At 49.9% G+C, this 19,157-nt stretch overlaps 1 protein-coding gene across 1 annotated transcript; it reads left to right on the top strand.

The window, feature by feature from the left end:
- The first annotated feature begins 13,855 nt into the window (after window positions 1–13,855).
- Window positions 13,856–16,471, top strand: C1QL2 (complement C1q like 2). Its single transcript, XM_005671628.4, has 2 exons — window positions 13,856–15,111; window positions 15,720–16,471. Exons 1-2 carry the CDS (start codon window positions 14,428–14,430, stop codon window positions 15,897–15,899), a joined length of 864 nt encoding a protein of 287 aa, XP_005671685.2. The 5' UTR covers window positions 13,856–14,427; the 3' UTR covers window positions 15,900–16,471.
- The last annotated feature ends 2,686 nt before the right edge of the window (window positions 16,472–19,157 follow it).

Raw genomic sequence — 19,157 nt, 5'->3', positions numbered from 1 at the left:
CCTTGTGCTATATAGTAAGACCTTATTTAAAAAGATTTTTTTATTATAGTTGATTTACAATGAGTTTAACCCTTCTGATCCCCCTCTGGCTGATGATGTTACTGGGGTGGAGGTCTCCTCGTTACTGGGAAGAGGCCTGTGCTTGATGTGGGCTGTGTTCCCTGTCCAGTTTTCTTCTGGTCCCAGGAATCCTTCTGTTATTGGTGAGCTGGTTGCTTTGGGCCTGAGGCCATGTTATGAGACACATAAAAGAGGACGGGCAGGGGTTCTTTAGAACAAAGGTTTTCACTGCCTTTAGAGGATCAGACTGTCCTGTTTCTACGTTTATGAGGACCTAGGTTGACCCAGGATTTGGCAAAGCTGGTTCCCTCTTTCAGCATTGTCAACAGTCTCTCACGCTCCTCATTCCTATTTTATTTCTACCAACCAGAAGTAACCCCCTCTCCCCCCCCGCCTTCTCGTATTTTACAAGGCTGCAGGGTTCAAGATCCCCTCTCTTTAACATCCCTGTGACTTTGCATGTGGTTTTGTGAGGTCGTTTCCTTTTCTCCCAGACCTCTTCCCTGGCTTCCCCAGACAGAAGCTGAGGTTTAACCTCCATGAACTTGGGCTAGAAAGGATTAGACGCTAATAACGGCCCTCTGCCACCAGGGGGCAGCCACGCAGAGTCAAGGGCCTGCACACCTTCTGACTTTAAGCGGGAAGACACCCTTGCGTCAGAGAGCATAGAACACAGACCGTCCCCCACCCCCTGGGACGGCTGCCTCAGGTAGAGAGGCAGGGACTATGGCCCCGCTAGTGTTTGCAGCAGATCACAGAGCAACAGATACTCAGGGCTCCCCACTCCCCTTCCCTGAAGAGGGGCCGGAGCAGATTGGGCTCAGTTGGGACCTTGCCGAGGGTTTTCAGCTGTGATGATTAAGGTACGCTTTTGCTTCTTCATAAAGTCTCCAGCAGACGGACTGCAGGCAAAGTCTACCTAGCAGTTAGAGTCAAGATTCTGGTCCAGAGCGAGCCAAACCAGCCCCGCAGAAATTCCATCCTGAAGACGCTCTTGTTTCCAGGAGCGAAGGCTGCACCTGATGTGTACTTCTGAGGGGCTCTTGTCCCTTAGTTGTCTGTCAACCCCCACCCCTTCTCCGCAGGAGGGGGCCCTAAGGGCATGACTTGCTTACCTTGGTGTCCCAGCTGAGGCCAGGACCAAGTTAGTTTCCTGTAAATGCTGCACTGAGGTGCTTAGAGCTCACGGCCTTTTCTGTGAGCACATGGAGGGGCCCAGACGTCTCACACAAGAGAGGTGAGGGGCATTGGACGGGTCAGGCTCTGCGCCAGAGGTGGAGCAGGGGTCTGCACTGACTCTTCCCTCCAGGGGGAAATCTCTGGCACTCCCGACCTCTCCTTGGGTGGTGTGCGCTCAGTTTTCTGTGACAAACTGGCCTGGCTATAGTTCCCAGTTATTCAATCAAACACTAGGTGTTGCTGTGAAGGTGTTTTGCTTGTTTGTTTAATATGTGATTAAAGTTTTTGATGATAGAATCAGTTGATTTTATTTATATATTTTTTTGGGGTTTTTAGGGCCTCACCTGCCACATGTGGGAGTTCCCAGGCTAGGTGTCGAATTGGAGTTGCAGCTGTCAGCCTACAGCACAGCCACAGCAACACCAGATCTAAGCCACATCCTCGACTTACACCACAGCTCATGGCAATGCCAGATCCCCGACCCACTGGGCAGGGCCAGGGATTGAACCCGCATACACATGGATATTAATTGGATTCACTACCATTGTGTCACAATGGAAACTCCCTCAGTTGACTTTATTTTTTTTTAATTTTTAATTTTTATCGTCTCTGTGTCATTTTACAGGTCTGCACCCATGGCCTGTGGAGGTTCCCAGGCTAAGGGTCAAATCAGAGCGACAGCCGCTGGCCTACACCACAGCCACAGCAACACCAGATCTGAGCCATATCTGCGACCTACACTGCAGCTCTCAGCAACGCTGGATCCTTAACCCACGGAGCAAGGCCAGGGATCGAACCCTAATCCTCATGGATACTAGTCGGGTTGGTTAACCACTGAACCACAGTGGGAACTCCTTCTGCAGTTGACTTTAAATAGCGGAGATTTCCTTGACAATGTGGATGTGCCTGATTCAGTCAGCACAGAAACCTTAAGAGCAGAGTGAAGGTTTTTCTGAGAAGAAATTCCCACTATGGATGGACAACAGCTTCATCCTGTGCCAGAGTATTCCAACCTGCTCTTCTGGGTGGCCTGCCCTGTGGATTTTGGATTTGCCTCTCTGGCTCCAGAAATGTATAAGCTAATTCCTTGCAACAAATCCCTTAATATATATCTCCTATTGGCTCTGCTTCTCTGGTGGAATTCTACCTGCTACAGGTGGGCTGAGTGAGCTCCCTCTGCCTGGGGAGGGGAGGATGAATCAGGGTAATAGAACCATTTTGGTATCAGGGCAGTGTGCTAAGACTTTGATCATATTTAACCCTCTAAGTACCAGATGTCATAGTACTATTATTGTTCCCATTTTATAAATGAGGCAACTGAGGCACAGAAGAATTAAGTTATGTGCCCAAGGTCACACAGCACATTGCAGGCCAGAATTAGAAACTCCTGGCTCCAGAGCAAGGTTCCTAACCTTTCTTTTTGACTGTACCCACAGCATATGGAATTTTCCAGGCCAGAGACTAAACCCTCACCACAGCAGTAACCTAAACCACATTGGTGACAATGCCAGGTCCTTAACCCTCTGTGCCATTACAAAACTCAAAAATGTTTTAATTCATGATTTTTTAAATTTTTTTTTATTTTTTACTTTTTCTGGCCACACCTGGGACATGAAATTCCAGGGCCAGGGATCAAACCTGCACCACAGCTGTAACCAGAGCCACAGCAGTGATAATGCCAGATCCTTAACCCACTGAGCCACAAGGGAGCTCCCCTAACTTTTTGTACTAACAACCCCTTTTGCAGCCTGGTGAGGCCATAGACTGCTTCTCTGAAATATTCTTCCATATGCATAAAATAAAATGCACAAGATGACAAAGGACTTTATTAAAAATAATTTTCAAAATATTTTACAGCACAAATTTATGATACGGTAATACATGTGCTTTCCTATGAATGCATTCTGTTGATTAGACTAGTGAGAGCCCACACATTCTGACTGCATCATAATATCTGTAATTGCTGTGCTATGTCACAAGATTACTTGTGACTCTTCTTGGTGATAAAGTCACAAGTATCGCTAGCACTACTCCTGGTTCCTTGTTTGCTTTCCTAAAGAAGAAAATGCTAAATTTCAAGTAGGATGATAATAAAGATGTGTTTCTTCTGCATTCAAGTTCACAGATCCCCTGAATGCTCCCTTATTGGAGAGTGGACTTCACTACCCTGCTGGGTGCTCTGCAGGGATAATGGTAGAACAAGCTCATGGACATGAGCAAAGCCTTGGCATGTGGCAGGCACACAGCAGACATGCCTTCCCTCTCTCCACTCTGGGACTTGGATGGGAAAGAGGAGTGAGGGTCCCAGGGGAGGATGCAGTCAGCGGGAATGGCTCCTGTGCCAAGATCAGCCCCTACAACCCCTGAGCACCAGTTTGCTCTTGCCCTGGTACTGGTGGTTCCCAGGCCCGGGCCTGCTTGCATTCTGCACACGTCTGTGGTATTATGCGGATGCCCAGCCCTGCAGCTCTCTTGCCATCTTGGAGACAGAGGCCCCAGCCATCCATGTTTCCTGCAGACCCTTCCTGTGTTTGTGTCAACATAGGCCACCCTCAGCCAGCTGGCTTGGCCTCCTGCATGTAAAGTAGCTTTGCCAACCTGTGGCTGAGAAGGCCCGGGCAGAGTGTCTCCAGGTGGGGAGCTAGGAAGGGAATGAGTATGAGAAGCAGGCTAGTCCACCCTCCCTCCCATCTCCAGAGTGATGAACAGGAGTCAAAGAGGCGCTCCCACTTCATCTACCTCCTCATCTACCTCCCTTTTCCTTAACCACCAGGCCAGCCCTGATGAAAATGAATCTACCAGGGCAACGGGTGGTTTCAACCTGAGCCTCACCCCCACCTCTACCCCCCTCCCTCTTCCTGTAACTTCTCCTGATGTGAAAAAGCAGGAGAGAGGGAACCAAAATTCCTGAGTGTTTATGAAGTGCCAGGCACTCTGAGTATATGGTCTCATTTGCTCTCTGATAGGTGAGGAAGCCCAGGCTTGGAGGATTGTCACCCAGTACTAAGAGGCCAGGATCTGAACCCAGCTCAGACACCAAGATCTACTCTCTTTCCATTTCACAGGCTGCCTTCCCCTGGTCAGCCTTTATGGATCCCTGGTACCCAGCTCCCAGGCTGTAAAGTCATCTTCTATTGTTCAGAAAGCCTCTACCATACTACTTCAGACTAAAATGTTAAAGACTCAATAAGTTACCCTCCCCTAGGATATTCACATTTTAAGAAGGCTTCGGAGAGATAGCTGTGTTCAGTTCTCAGAAAATGACTCTTTTGTGTGGCACAGGGGCTGAGTAGGATTTGGGGATTGTGGGGTGAAGAACTGTGTGGAAGGCCTGGGTTGGAGTGGGTTGGAGCTGAGAGCTTAGGAATGTGTGAGTGCATGTTGAAGGAATGGGAAGGGTTGTTGTTTACCTCTAATCCTCAAACCCTAAGAGGTAAGGAGTATTACTAATTTTTAAGATGAAGAATAGGTTTAGGGAAGAGAAGTGACTTGCTCAAGATCACATGGCTGATAAGTGATTAGGTATGAGTCATTCATGCTTTTCACATCACTGTGGTAGTGAGCAGTAGAGGAACTCCTATGTCACCCTTCCCAGGCAACATGCAAACATTCACACTTACTTAATTATGCCCATGATGAGCACCAAGAGTGTCCCAGGTATTGTGCAGGTACTGGGGCCCTAGAGATAAATGGAATGTAGTTTTTGCCCTTGAAGAGCTCATAGTCCACTGGGGGAGAGAGATACATAAAGGAATCATTGCAATTTACTGTGCAAATTCTCTAATCAAAGGCAACTCTAAGCTAAAATGTTACTTTAAGATTTTAGAGAGTGACTAGCTTTTGCTTAACAGAGTCACAGAAAGCTTCTCCTAGGAGGAAATTCTTGAATTGGGTTTCAAAGGCTAAAAGGAATTCATCAAGAGCTTGAAGTAGCAAGGACATTCCAAAATGAAACAGCTTGTGTAAAAGGCTGTGTGCCACTCCGTGGGAGCCTTCCATAGATGATGCATTTGTCAGATTGGGTTTCACAAAGATCAGTTCCCCTGAACTGATAATAATGGTAGACAATAATTTTCTAGGGCTTACTACATTCCAGGCACTCTTCTAACAGCTCCTCATTTAACTTTCACAACAACCTTCCGAGGTAGGTGCTGTTGTTTCCATTTCACAGATGAGGAAACAGTGGCACGAGAGAGAAAGGAACCTGCTCAGGGCGATACAGCTAGTTGATGGCAGAGCCAAAATTGGAACTCAAGCAAGAATCTATGAATTGGAACTCAAGTTCTAGAATCTATGCTCCAGTGCATACATAAAATCTGGTCAGATATGTCACAGGAAAACAGCATAATGAATATTAGTCTAGTGAAAGTTCTGGAATTTGCATCAGCTAGACAAATATACACATGAGAACTTTTTCACCGAGAGTTTTCCAAACCAGTTTTACTTAGGAATTTTTTTTTCTTTCAAGAATGAGCTCATGGGAAATCCTTTGAGAATTGCTGCCTTGGGCCTGCATGTGACTTCAATAGGGCCTGAACCCTTTATCTGGAAGATGGAGGCTGGTGGACTTTTCTGATTCCTGATGATCCCAAATCAGGCTGGCAAAGTGGCCATCTTCTCACAAGGCAGCGGCCCTCCCTGTATGAATGTACCAGGACCATATACCCCTTCCACATAATTCAAAATATGAGAAAAGAAAATTTAATAGAATTTGGAGGAAGCCCTTTTGGTGTTGTCACAGGTGCATTTTAAATCTTGTGCTTGATTTCTCTCTTTCCTGACTGGGAGTGAAAATGATTGTTGAAGAGGTTTGGGGGTTGCCTAATTTACACCTGTGTTTCATGCTGTGTGTGTGTGTGTGTGTGTGTGAGAGAGAGAGAGAGAGAGAGAGAGAGAGAGAGAGAGAGAGAGAGAGAGAGAGAGAGAGGGAGAGAGAGAGTGGGTACACAGAGTGAATAGCCAAGAGGAAGGAAAGTCGAGAGCCAGAGGGAAGAACTGTTACTTTCAGCTGTGCAACCTCTGTCCCGGTCAGAGAGGAAGTCTCTTGTGCAGGGATGAGGTTGGGAGAGAGAGAGCATATGTGGAATGTCTAACATTTCCACACAGAGCTATGGCCGCACATCAAAGTCTGGGAACGGGACTTAATTCTTGGATTTCTGAAACCTGATTCCTTCCTGCCAAGGGAAGTCTGGCAGCCACAGCCATTAGCACCATGGACAGCGGCAGGCCTGCAAGGTGTGCCCTGGGGAATGACTGGACTTCCCTTGCTCAAGAGGCAGACAGGCATGAGTGAGGCTGAGTTTTAATAGAATCACAGGGTACAAGCAAGATGGGTACAGGCTTGCATAGGGTACAAGCTACATAGCAAGTTGGGGTCTTAGCTGTCATACATGACCCACCACCCTCGCCCCCATATCTAATCAAATTAATACAGGATCCTGGAGGAAAGAAATGCCTGTCAGGGACCCAGAAGATGGTAATAAGGGGAGTCACTGGAAGATGGTACTGAAAGATATGTCCACGTGCTCTAGGAGTTCGCAGAGATGGCTGAGGTCTCAGGAGCCCTGTGGCACTGTATTTTTCAATGCCCTGCTTCATGTATGTCTTCAGGGCCAAGACGTATCTTCAGTGCCTAGCCTGGGGTAGCATCCCCCATTAATGTTGGTACAGTGGGGAGAGGACCCTGCTCCATGGCCAAGTTCTACCTCTGGATGAACAAAAAGTTGGGTCTCCATCTAGGAGAAATCCTTACAGTCTTGGATTAACTTTTGAATCAAAAGCCTGCTTCAGTCCGCAATCCATAGGTATGTTTTCAGGACATGGAAACTTGCTTTATTAACAGCACAAGGTTTGCACAAGCTTGCAGAGAAAACACAAAAAAGAAACCACACTTCTCTGATGGCCTCTGGGGCTGTGGCTGGCTGGGTGTGCTGCCCAGGGAAAAATGCTTCCACCATTGGGTTTCCTGTCTCATTTTGATCCACCCCACAAATATGTGTTGAGTGGTTAGGGCCAACCCTGTGGGGATGAGGAGACCAAATGGCAGAGTCTTTGTCTGAAGAACGTATAGCCTTCCAGAGGGGAAATGTCACTCAGAGAAGCAGGATACCCCAAAAGCCATCTGAGATTGTCACTTGTCACATGTGTCAGCCCAGCCCGAGGCATAGATGGCTTGGGTGAGGCAAGGTCCATGTTGGTGGATATTACTGGGAAGGCAAGAATGGAGGTTGGAAAGGAATCTGTGTAAGCTTACTCAGCAAGGGGAAGAAGTTTCTGCTTTCAACTGGATCCCCCCTTCCTCGCACATAATAGGCACTCAGTAAACTCTTGCTGCATGGATGAGTAATTAGAATGCCTGAAGGAGGATGGAAGGAAGCAAGGTGGGCAATGTGGCTTCAATAGCTGGTACAGTGTGGCTTAGTGGGGGAGTCCCAGCTTAAATTACCATCCTCTGAAGTTTCAGAGACTGCTGTCTCTGGCAGTTGGGGGCATTGCAAGGGAATTGGGCTCTGGAGATGAGGGACAGCTACAGACCCCAGCTGTGTGAAGACCCAGCCAAAGCCAGCTCCTCCTCAAAGCAGAGATAATTTGGACTCCAGCCTCAGTCTATGAGAAAAGCAGGCGAGGACTTTCAGGGGCTGGCTGACCCTCTTGACTCAGATGTGTTGCTGCTGTTTCTGGGCTAATGGGTCTGGTGGGCACTTCCTCACCGGCTTCTCAGTAGGGCTGTCTCAGTATCTTAGGGGCTGAGGCTGGAGTGCTCTTTCTCCTCCCCCTTCAGCATCTCAGGAGCTGGAGCTGGAAATGGAAACAGAGCCCTCAGGTCACGGTGGCCCAGCCTCTCAGAACAGAGGGAGCCTGTGTACTCAGTCCCGCCCACCCTCTGGCCTGTGATTGTGGGGCACCTGTTCCTGCCTGAAAGGACTGGGAGAGGCTGTGGTACCCACACCCCATAGAACACCTAGCTTAGAACACAGCACAGAGGAGAAAATGTTATTTCCCTTATCTTTCTTTCAAATCCATCACTCAGTAAACAGTGAAAGACTGAGGGGCTGAGGACTGGATATGCAAAGAGAAGCAAAGGGCAATATCCACAACAACATCTCTAGAAAGTCCTAAAGTGACATAAAGACAGTGGAGCCAGAGGGCAAATTAATCAGTCCTTGCAGAGAGTGGGGTCTTACTGGGAAAGATAGCACTTACAGCTTACTGTCTGCCCCAACCCTGCATAGTCCCCTCTGTCCTGTATAGACTAGCCTCTTTGCTGTGTCCCCAAACACTCTCTGGAAGGCTTGATCTCTGTTATCCACACAGATCACTTATGAGTTCAAATCTCATCTGTCCTTTAAGGTTATTCTCTTTCTCTCCATCCTGGGACAGGCTTCCTCAAGTGCCATGGCTACACCACCTTAATTTTGGTAGCCTTTTTCTGTCTATATCTTTGTCTACACCACCTAAATAGATGTCTTATGTGGCTGCTTGGGAGCTTTCTATTTGTTAGTCTTGTCTCTTCAACTAGACTGTAAGTTCTTTAGCAAAGACCTCATCTTGAATCCCCCCTTCCATGCTCCCGCCCACCCGACTCCAGCACAGCACAGCATTCTGGATATAGTAGGTTTTCAATAAAATTTTTACTGAGAGAATGAATGAGCAAATAAATGAATGATGAAGGAAGGGTGGGAGAGAGGGAGGGAGGAAGGAAAACTTTTGTTTTTCAAAGGCTGGTAGGAACTTACTCAGCTAACAAAGAAAGTTGGTGCTCCTCCTTTGACCTCCTTTCTTTTTTTGGGGGGGAGGGCCACCTGTGGCATATGGAAGTTCCCAGGCTAGGGGCCCAATTGGAACTGCATCTGCCTGACTACAGCCACAGCAATACCAGATCTCAGGTACATCTGTGACCTACACCACAGGACACGGCAATGCCATATCCTTAACCCACTGAACAGGGCCAGGGATCAAACCTTCATCCTCATGGATACTAGTTAGGTTCATTACCACTGAGCCACAATGGGAACTCCTTGACCTCCTTTTTTACTCTTCCACCATAAAGAGTATCTTTTTAAAATTTTTACTTTTGATAAAATCACATGAGATAACATAAATGAAAATTTTAAGCAACATAAAATAATCAAGAATTTAAAATATTTACTGAACATTTACTATGTCCTCATGATAGTTCCTTCCATTTAGAGGCTCACAATTTAGTTAGGAGGTAAACATAACACACATTCATTTATTTTTTTTAGCCTCATGGCTGGTGCTGGAGATCTGGAAAGATATTTGCTTTGGATCCCAACATGACCTGGAACAACTTTTGGGAAAATTACACAAAACAGTGATATTTGTCAATATATGGATTTACCTCCCATTTCCTCAGCTATAAAATAGGGGCACATATCTCATAGAACATTAAAAGAATATATCTAAAACTCTTGGCAGACACAGTTAGCGCTCAGTAAGCATTGGCTCTTATCATCATTGCTAAAGATAAAGATTTTCATTGACCTTCAGTAATGACTTAGTTACCAGGAACTTCAGGCATTTAACTATCCCAGCTTTATCTTGATTTTTGATTTCCCCCTTTATCTATACCATTTTCATCAGCGAATAAACAAGCTCAAATTTCTCCCATCTTTAATCTTAAGACCTTGTGTAATGTGGCCCAAGCCTACCTTTCTGACTTCATATCATTTTTTAATAGTGATTTTTATTTTTTCCATTATAGCTGATTTGCAGTGTTCTGTCAATTTTCTGCTGCACAGCAAGGTGACCCAGTCATACATACATGTATACATTCTTTTTTCTCACATTATCATGCTCCACCACAAATGACCAGACATAGTTTCCAGGGCTATACAGCAGGATCCCATTGCTTATCCATTCCAAAAGCTATAGTTTGCATCTATTAACTCCAAATTCCCAGTCCTGACTTCATATCATGATGCCCTTCCCCTTGAAGATGAATGCAAAAGAGGGGCCAGTGTATTCAAGATGACATCTCTAAAGAGCTTGCAGTCTGGTTGGGGGCACACACCCACCTCAAAGGAAGCATGTCAACATATAGCCATTCCAGATTGTGGCTGTTTAGATGTAAACTCAAACAGCACAAGTAGAAAGAGGTGGAGGGAATTAAGGAAGCCTCCGCTGCACCTTCAGCACATGGCACCATGCCTGGCATATAGCAGGGATCAATAAATACATGAATGACACAATGCATGAATGAATAAATGGCGTGATTCCTGCCCTACTAGAACTCATGCCCTGGTTGGGGAGGCTCACAAGTAAACAAATGTTTGGTTGAATGATACATGATACAGGGTACATGATACATGATACATTCAAGGTACTTTGAGGGTACCTGGAAAAGAATTGTCCATTCTTCTCAAAGCGACATTAGGGAAGACTTCAGACAGGGGACTGTGCTTGTCTGGAGACCAGGGGCTTACTTGGGACTTGAAGGATAATTAGGGTTGAGTCCAGGGGAGTGAGGGTGGACAGGCATCCCAGATTGAATATACTAGAGTTAGGATGAATGAAGAGTGGAGATTGTTTCTCATGGGAGTCATTAAAATATCAGATAAGACAGTCTGTGATCAAACTATATGTCACAGACCACAGGGCTTTGTGACGTGAAAAGGTGGGAGGGGCTGGTTGGCACACAGTAGGCTGTCAATACATGGTGGAAGGAAGGAATGCAGGCTGGGTTACTAAGGGCAATTGGGGGCAGATTTGAGTCATTACTGGGCCTTGAAACATAAAGCCAGTCTCAGTGGAAGGCAATATGCTAATAAAGGTCAGATTTAATATTAATGAGAAGACAGTCACCGATGATGATGTGGGTCACTCATGGGGAACAGAAGCCAGGCAGACAAGAAGGTGTGTCAAACACTCCAGCCAGCCACTCTGTCTGGCTCTGCCATGTGGAAGGGAGGGAGGGCAAGGGAAGGACCTCATGACTCATGTGCCTGGTGGGGAGGAGGCTGCCAGCTCTCTTTGTGCTCTAGCTGCTGCTGTCTCTGCCCCTGGTGGAGGGCTGCCCTTGGGAAGTAGCCCTCCTCCCTGCAAGGTCATTAGTGCTCCCAGGAATGCTGATCCCCTGGAAAGGCTGCTTTGCCTGAGGTCTGAGAGGGGAAAAGCCTGAGTAGCGAACATTTGTGCCTCCTTGCTTCTCCCCGGCCCAGATCCTGCAGAGAAAAAAGCACTGGGATGGGGAGAGGGGGGTCTGCAGGGCTGAGGAATTCAAACTGAGCATCTGCCTGGGAAATGTTTGTCCAGGTGGGACTGATGACTGGAAACACTGGACAGACTTGAGAGAGGGCAGGAAGCCAGAGCAGGATGGGCCCAGGGGAATGTGGGGACAATGGTGTGGTCTCCCTTCTCTGCTTTTGAGGATAGAAGTGAAGATGATCTTCAGGTCTCTCTGTTTTTTATTTATTTATTTATTTATTTATTTATTTATTTATTTATTTATTTATTTATTTTGCTTTTTAGGGCTGCACCTGCAGCATACAGAAGTTCCCAGGCTAGGGGTCGAATTGGAGCTGTAGCTTCTGGCCTATACCACGGCTCACAGCGATGCTGGATCCTTTAACCCATGAGTGAGCCCAGGGATCGAACCTGAATTCTCGTGGATATTAGTTGGGCTTGTTACTGCTGAGCCACAACGGGAACTCCTCTGTTTTTAAAATTACAAATCTACTTCTCCCACCCTGCTTACTGCCTACCTGTATAATTGTAGTGATCTTAAACATGATGATGGGGGTTCAAAGCATCAATAATTAATAGTGAACTTTCACTCAGCCAGCTATTGGTCTAAGCTTTATGTTAATTAACTCACTTAATCTCTCAATAACACAGAGGTAGGGGTGTTCGTCATTCCCATCGTACACACATGGAGGCTGAGGCTCAGGAAGGGGAAGCAATTTGCCCCAGGTCACACAGATATGAAGTTGCAGAGCCAGGACTGGAATGAGTCACTGTGGCTCCTGGTATCACTGTGGCTCCCTAGTTCCAAAAATAGCCCTAGGGAACAGAAGGGAGGGCTCCCAGGACCCAGCAAACCAATGAAGAATATGGCTAGGAGCTGGCTGCCAAGGATGTGTTCAATGCCAGGTTCTCAGAGCCCCTGGTCTGGGCGGGGGGAGGAGTCCAACTCTGTCATATGGGTGGAGGGCAAGCACCTCACAATTTTTCAAAGCCTTTGTCCTCTCATCTGAACAATGGGAGAATGCTAATCCATAGGACAGTTGGGATGAGTAAGAGAAGCAGCATCTGTAAAGCACCTGATGCCTCATAGCAGGTGCCCTCCTCTCCTGGGTCAACTTGGTTTTGAGTTAGACTTAGCATGTTTCCCACAAATCTGTCCTAAGGTCCTACCAGGTGCTAGATCTTCTGCTCTGCCCTGAGAGATACACTGATGAAGGAAGAGGCTGGACTAACATGATGTGGAGCGGGGATGGCCCAGAATACCAGAGAGAGACAAAATGGATTTTTAAGTAATCCATGAGAACACAATACCTGATAAATGAATGTTCTCCTCAAAGCAATAGCCCCAGGAGGGCACACAGTTGTTCCAGAGATACTGATGCTCTGCTACACACCGACATCAGCCACTGAGTCTCCTCCCAGGCCTGGCCTCATGCAGTCCCCTGTCAGGGAGAACTTGGGCAGGGGCCTGTCTTTCAGGAAAACAAGAGTCTCAGAGAAGGGAATGACCTGCTCCAAGTCACACATAAGGCAAAAGCAGAACCAAAAGCTGGGTCTTTTGATTTCTGAGCTGGAGTCTTCCCACTCCACAGGAGCATTTCCCATCCTTCCTTTATTTTCACATGCTGCATTGGAGACGGCTAATTCTCCAGATCAGTGTCATCGCTTTGGCTTAGAATGGCTTTGAACTATTTTTAAAATAGCTAAACCCACATCAGTAGAGGGCAACTGGGATGTCCAGAGGAACCTGTCTGTGGTTTTGCCTGTTAGTGGCAGGCTGGGAGCTGAATGTACCAAGATTACCACCAAGTTCAGGGATCTGGTTCAAATGAACTTTATACGAATAACAAGGGCCAGCATTCTCTGAGTGGAAGAAAGGGGCAGGAGACTAGTACACTCTTGTATTTGGGGCTGTGGGCTTTTCAAAGTCAGAGTCGGTGGTGGTGGTGGTGGGGTGTTCTGGAGCCTATTTAGCGGCTTGGAGTGTAGAAGGCTAGGTGTGTGAACTACCTTCCAGAAACAAGATTTATTCTGTTCTGAAGAAGTAACTCAGAAGGGCTTTCAGAAAGTTCTTCCCTCCTGGGGCTTATGGAACTGACGCTCTCCTTGACTTGGCGGGTTTAAGTTTGGTCTTGCTTGCAGGCAGGGGGATGGTTTAGGTGACCCTCGAAAAGCCTTCGTGGCCATGTGGACGGGCCTGTCTGCTCCTGTAAGTGTGTGGGGGGTGTGAGGCTCGGGAGTGTGGCTGCCGGTGGGTGTGCCTGAGGAGCTAGGCCCGGGCTGTGCCCGCTGCGCCCACTTGTGGCTCCGAGGCGTCGCCAAGAGGAACCGCGCCTTTGCCGCCTCTGCCGCCGGATAGGAGGACCGAAGGCTGATGACATGAGGGCGCCGTCTCCCAAGTGATGGCAGCGCGTGCTGCCTCGCCGCCTCCGCCGCTCAGCCTCGGACTCCTTACGTCAGGGTAGCTGGGTCCCCCCTCCGCGCGGAAGCCAGCGAACAGCGGGAGAGCAGAGCAGAGCGCGCCGCGGAGACCGGGCGCCCTCACTGCGCGCGAATCCCCGCCGAGCCCAGCAGAGCTGGGCAGGAGGCAGCGCGGCTAAACCCTCGCGGGACGCCGCCTCACCTCCCAGCGCTCCTTGGCCTCGGCCGCCGGGACCCGTGGGGCGCCGGGCTCGTCCTGTGCGCCCCGCGCCATGCGCGCCGGGCTCCGCGGTTCTCCCGAGCAGCCCCAGCGCGGAGGGCAACGGCGCCTGGGCCCGGGCGCCTCTCTCTGAAGTAGTTGGGCGCCCAGAGCCGGGGGTCGCCACGTCGGGGGCGCGGCCAGGACCCGCGGAGTCGGCCCCCGAGCGCGGGGAGCGGGGCCGCCCGCGCCGCTCCACCATTACCTCCCCCGGAGGCAAGGAGGAGCTGGTGGCGGTCGCCTCCCGGCTGTGGCAGCGGCGGCGGCGCGCCTGCCTGGCGGCCGTCGGCGTGCTCCTGGCCATGGCGCTGGGACTGCTCATCGCCGTGCCTTTGCTGCTGCAGGCGGCGCCCCCCGGCGCGGCGCACTACGAGATGATGGGCACCTGCCGCATGATCTGCGACCCATACAGCGCTGCACCCGGCGGAGGGCCGGCAGGCGCCAAGGCTCCGCCGCCTGGACCCAGCACTGCCGCCCTGGAAGTCATGCAGGACCTGAGCGCCAACCCTCCGCCCCCTTTCATCCAGGGACCCAAGGGCGACCCGGGGAGACCCGGCAAGCCTGGGCCGCGGGGGCCTCCAGGAGAGCCGGGCCCACCTGGACCCAGGGGTCCCCCGGGGGAGAAGGGCGACTCGGGGCGGCCCGGACTGCCCGGGCTGCAGCTGACGGCCGGCGCGGCAGGCAGTCTCGGGGTGGGGGGTGGCGGAACCGGGGGCGGTGGCGACTCTGAGGGCGAAGTGACCGGCGCGCTGAGCGCCGCCTTCAGCGGTCCCAAGATCGCCTTCTACGTGGGTCTTAAGAGCCCCCACGAAGGCTATGAGGTGCTCAAGTTCGACGACGTGGTCACCAATCTCGGCAATCACTATGACCCCACTACCGGCAAGTTCAGCTGCCAGGTGCGTGGCATCTACTTCTTCACCTACCACATCCTCATGCGCGGCGGAGACGGCACCAGCATGTGGGCGGACCTCTGCAAGAACGGGCAGGTCAGTGACCCTACCCCCACCCCCACCCCTCAATAATCACACAGACCCTCGTTCCCACCCTGCGCCCAGACCTCCTGGGAAACATCCTCCTTTCTCCCAGCCCGCGAGCGCTCGAACTAGTCCCGAGAGGGAGCGCATCACAGCCCCCAGTTTTCCAGTGCGCCCTGATGGTAATGTCCGAATGTAGCTTCGGAGGTTGTGTTCCTTGCGCTGTCCGCTATCCAAATTGCATTCTTCCTCTATTTGCATACCCGCCTGCAGCCCCATGGGCTCCTCTGAAACCTTTAGCTCTGCACCCCTCTCTCCCCTGTGCCCTCCTGTCGTCTTTCCTCTCTGCCCTGGTCCCTGGTTCCCACCTTTCTCCATTGAGTCAATGTCCAGGAAGCCCTCTCTCTCCCTCCTTCCCCGACTTGGCGGCTGCGAAGAAAAGGGGACCAGGAAGGAGTTGACAGTGTTGGAGAGAGAGAGCTGATCCTGTGTGGGAGTGTACCCTGGGGCTGCGGGAGGAAGGTTGGCCCGGGGTGGGGGTGGGGGGGCGCCACGGGGGGGACAAGCAAGGGCCCAGGCATAGGTGCCTGGGCCCACCAGCTCTGGCGGTTCACCCCCAGGTCCGGGCCAGCGCCATCGCGCAGGACGCTGACCAGAACTATGACTACGCCAGTAACAGCGTGGTGCTGCACCTCGATTCAGGGGACGAGGTGTACGTGAAGTTGGACGGCGGGAAGGCGCACGGAGGCAATAACAACAAGTACAGCACGTTCTCCGGCTTTCTTCTGTACCCGGATTAGGGGTGCAGGGAGCGAGAGGTGGGGTGGCTTCGGGCTGCTCTGTGCCCATAGGGGCACTCTCTTCCCCGGCGAGGACCACTCTCTCTTCATGACACTTCCTGACATCGTCGGAAAAGACACAACCCTGCTGTCCTTCCTGCCCCACTCCTGACCTCAGTGTGTCTGCGACTCACCACGCTGTTGGCTCTGCTCCTGGTTCTCCTCCCCAACCTGGGGAGGGAGAGGGGGATGCCTAAGTGGCAAAATGAGCGTGAACCTGAACCCGTGGTGTGGTGGCAGCATAGACTTTGCAAATCTGATTGGACTGGACAGGCCTGGCGGGGTGCCTGCCCTCCTCCTCTCCTCCTCCTCTGAGGGCTCCTAGCCTTGGCCTCTGGGAGGTAGGCCAAAGTGAGCATGAGCTCCCTGGCGTGCCCTTCTTTGTGACCTGAAATACTTGTGCAAATGTCCCTATTGGTCAGCCAAAATCCTACCCTCAGCAGAATCCCAACAAACGGAACACCCACCTCTCCATCGCGTTCCTGCCTCAGCCCCATCCACCTCAATGCATTAAATTATGTTTTTAGACTATGGTCTCTGATGTCTCTGTCAGCGTGGCCCCAGTATGGGGCTTCCAGATGTTCACCTTGACATAAAGACCCAGAATAGCTCTGTCTATGCCCTACTTGCCAGACTCTGCCTTGTCTCTGCCACCTGGCCTGGGTGAAAAGATGTGGGGAGATGGGACAGCAACCTGTCACCCTTTGGGGGGAGTCTCCACAGGGCTGGGGTGCAGCCCTGAGCCAGAGAGACCCAGAGGAGGTGCAAGGGACAACAGGAGAGTGAGATTTGAATCTTTAGGAACCCAGCCTCATGGGAGGAGGTCAAAGGGCAGGAGTTTCTGGAGAAGGAAAGGGAAAAGGAGACATTTCTGGAAAAGGAGAGGCATGAATGAGGTATTTGCCATCAGGTGATCTCTGATATGTTTGTCTCTAAAGGGAAAATTCCCAAAGAAACACACCCACTCAGGCACATAGTACACTCAGCACATGGCCATTAACTTACAACAGCTGGGTCCATAACTCTCCAAGGAGCTGGTAGACTGAGGCGATTCTGTGGACCATCCGGCTCCCTGAGTTCACCCTGAGCTGTATGGTGACATAGACTTTCGCTCACATGGAACACCCCTTTTGGATCTTGCCTTCCCTTGTGCACAGCGGTGTGGGGCACCAGCTCTGAACCTGTGTTTTTGCCCCCCCACCCCTTCTTAACCTCACCGTTCAACACTCACAAGTTAGGAAAACACCCTACGTGGTGTTGAATTTTTTTTTTCTTTTTACTTTCTGTTCTTTTTTTTTGATCATTGAGTTCCAATAAACAGTAAGTTTATCTGCAGAATAACTAGTTAGCAACCTGTTAGTATTTATGGAGCTCATTTTGACCAGTTGTTTGGAGAAAAATGTGAAGGTATACACAGAGGCAACCCCAGAGTGTGTGTACCTGTGTAAAATTGGACACACACACACACACACCCCATGTGGATATAGTGTTGTGGTTGTCATTGCTAATTCACATTACATACATGTAGACACATGTGTTCATAAACTCACGTCGATGTGCTGTGTGACAATGTTCATGGCTATATATCTGCCCCCAAATCGCACTGTGCTCAACTTTAATTCCTAGAGGATACTGAAAACTGTGATTTCCATTTAAAAAACAATTATAGCACCCCCCTCAGCTAGAGTCCTGTCTCTGTTGCTATTCCTCTTTATGCTCTCATTTTATTTGAACAATGTTTTATTGCCATTTATTTGAATATTAGCAGTGATTGCATCTGCTTTGAGTCCAAGGATAAAGTGCTCAAAGAGCAAGGGGAAAAACAAATATATATTTGTTTCACCATCCCCTCACCTAAGTGAATCCCAGTTCCTCACCCACCCCACCCCACCCCCACTGACAATGGAACCCAAGTCCAGCTGAGCCCAAGGAACCAGGGAGGGCAGAACTGGCCTCATCTACAGTTGCATCCATATCAATTTCTGATGCCTTGTCGATTGTATCATCTGAAATGCGATTAAAACCAAATGTCTGAGACCCAAATGAAGTCTAATTGCTATGGATCTGCAATCCCCAGCGGGCCCCTAATCCTTTTTGACTTATTCCTCCCCTTCCTCCGATGAGATGGAGCTTAGACACAAAGCCCTCGGTTTAAATTTCAAAAATTAAAATTGACATGCAGCGGTGGCTTTCCTGGGAGCGGGAGGAATTTCTAAGGAGGTGCCCGAGCCCAGCTTTATCCTCTGCATTAAGAAGCAATTTGTACTTCTAACAAAACCCCCCACCACTCCCCTTTGGTGGAAGGGCAGTAGAAATGCCCTGCCTGGGTCTAGCTTTTCACAACACTTAGACGAATTTGAATCTGAGATTCATCCATCTGTATTCCTCGGGTGCAACCGGGCTTCTTGCAATTCTAATGCCCGGGTTGCCAGGAGGTGCTGCCAGAGGTGTCAGCTGCTAAGAGGATGATAGATTGATGAGGCAGCAGGAGGGAGGCAACCTCTCTCTGCGGCTGCACGCTCTCCGTGTCCCAGGCGGCCCCTCATGACCCACTGAGGTCTGTGACCCCATGATCTTCTTGGAGGGCTCCCTGAGAGGGGGCGGGGGACTGGAGGGAACCCTGCCACTTTTGTGTGCCATCAATCTTGGGGTGCATGTGAAATGAAAGAAGCTATTTGCCCCACTCTTCCATTTTGTCTCTGGTTGAGTTTTAAAATAGCATTTTAACTTCCTAATTGCTTTGGGGTCCATTTTTCTCACTATGCTTTTAGGTTGGGATTATCTTACTCACATTTCCCCAGAAGTAGAAAATTTATTATTCTGTCCATCTGGGGGGTGGAGTAATTAGGGCTCAGAGAGGTCTAGTGACTTGCCCATGTTCATAAAGCTTTTAAGAGAGAGAGCTTGGGGAGTCCCCGTGGTGGCGCAGTGGTTAACGAATCTAAGAACCATGAGGTTGTGGGTTCGATCCCTGGCCTTGCTCAGCTGGTTAAGGATCTGGTGTTGCCGTGAGCTGTGGTGTAGGTCACAGACACAGCTTGGATCCCGAGTTGCTGTGGCTCTGGTGTAGGCCGGTGGCTACAGCTCCGATTGGACCCCTAGCCTGGGAACCTCCATATGCCACAGGAGCGGCCCAAGAAATAGCAAAAAGACAAAAAAAAAAAAAAAAAAAAGGCAGAGCTTGGACTTGAACTTACATATCAGGCCTCTGCCTGACAG

This window comes from Sus scrofa, chromosome 15, assembly GCF_054392235.1.
Source record: "Sus scrofa isolate SSC_HxYL_T2T_F1_AM1 chromosome 15, Sscrofa_HxYL_maternal_Yorkshire_Landrace_v2.0, whole genome shotgun sequence".
Taxonomy (NCBI): Eukaryota; Metazoa; Chordata; class Mammalia; order Artiodactyla; family Suidae; genus Sus; species Sus scrofa.
Note: the sequence above shows the minus strand (reverse complement) of the source record. Positions and strands in the feature narration are given on the sequence as shown.

Bases quoted from the DNA above. Each gene is read 5' to 3' on its own strand.
- C1QL2 (XM_005671628.4), top strand. From the start codon at position 14,428: ATGGCGCTGGGACTGCTCATCGCCGTGCCTTTGCTGCTGCAGGCGGCG. The intron at 15,112-15,719 runs GTCAGTGACCCT...GTTCACCCCCAG, and splicing joins ACCTCTGCAAGAACGGGCAG to GTCCGGGCCAGCGCCATCGC.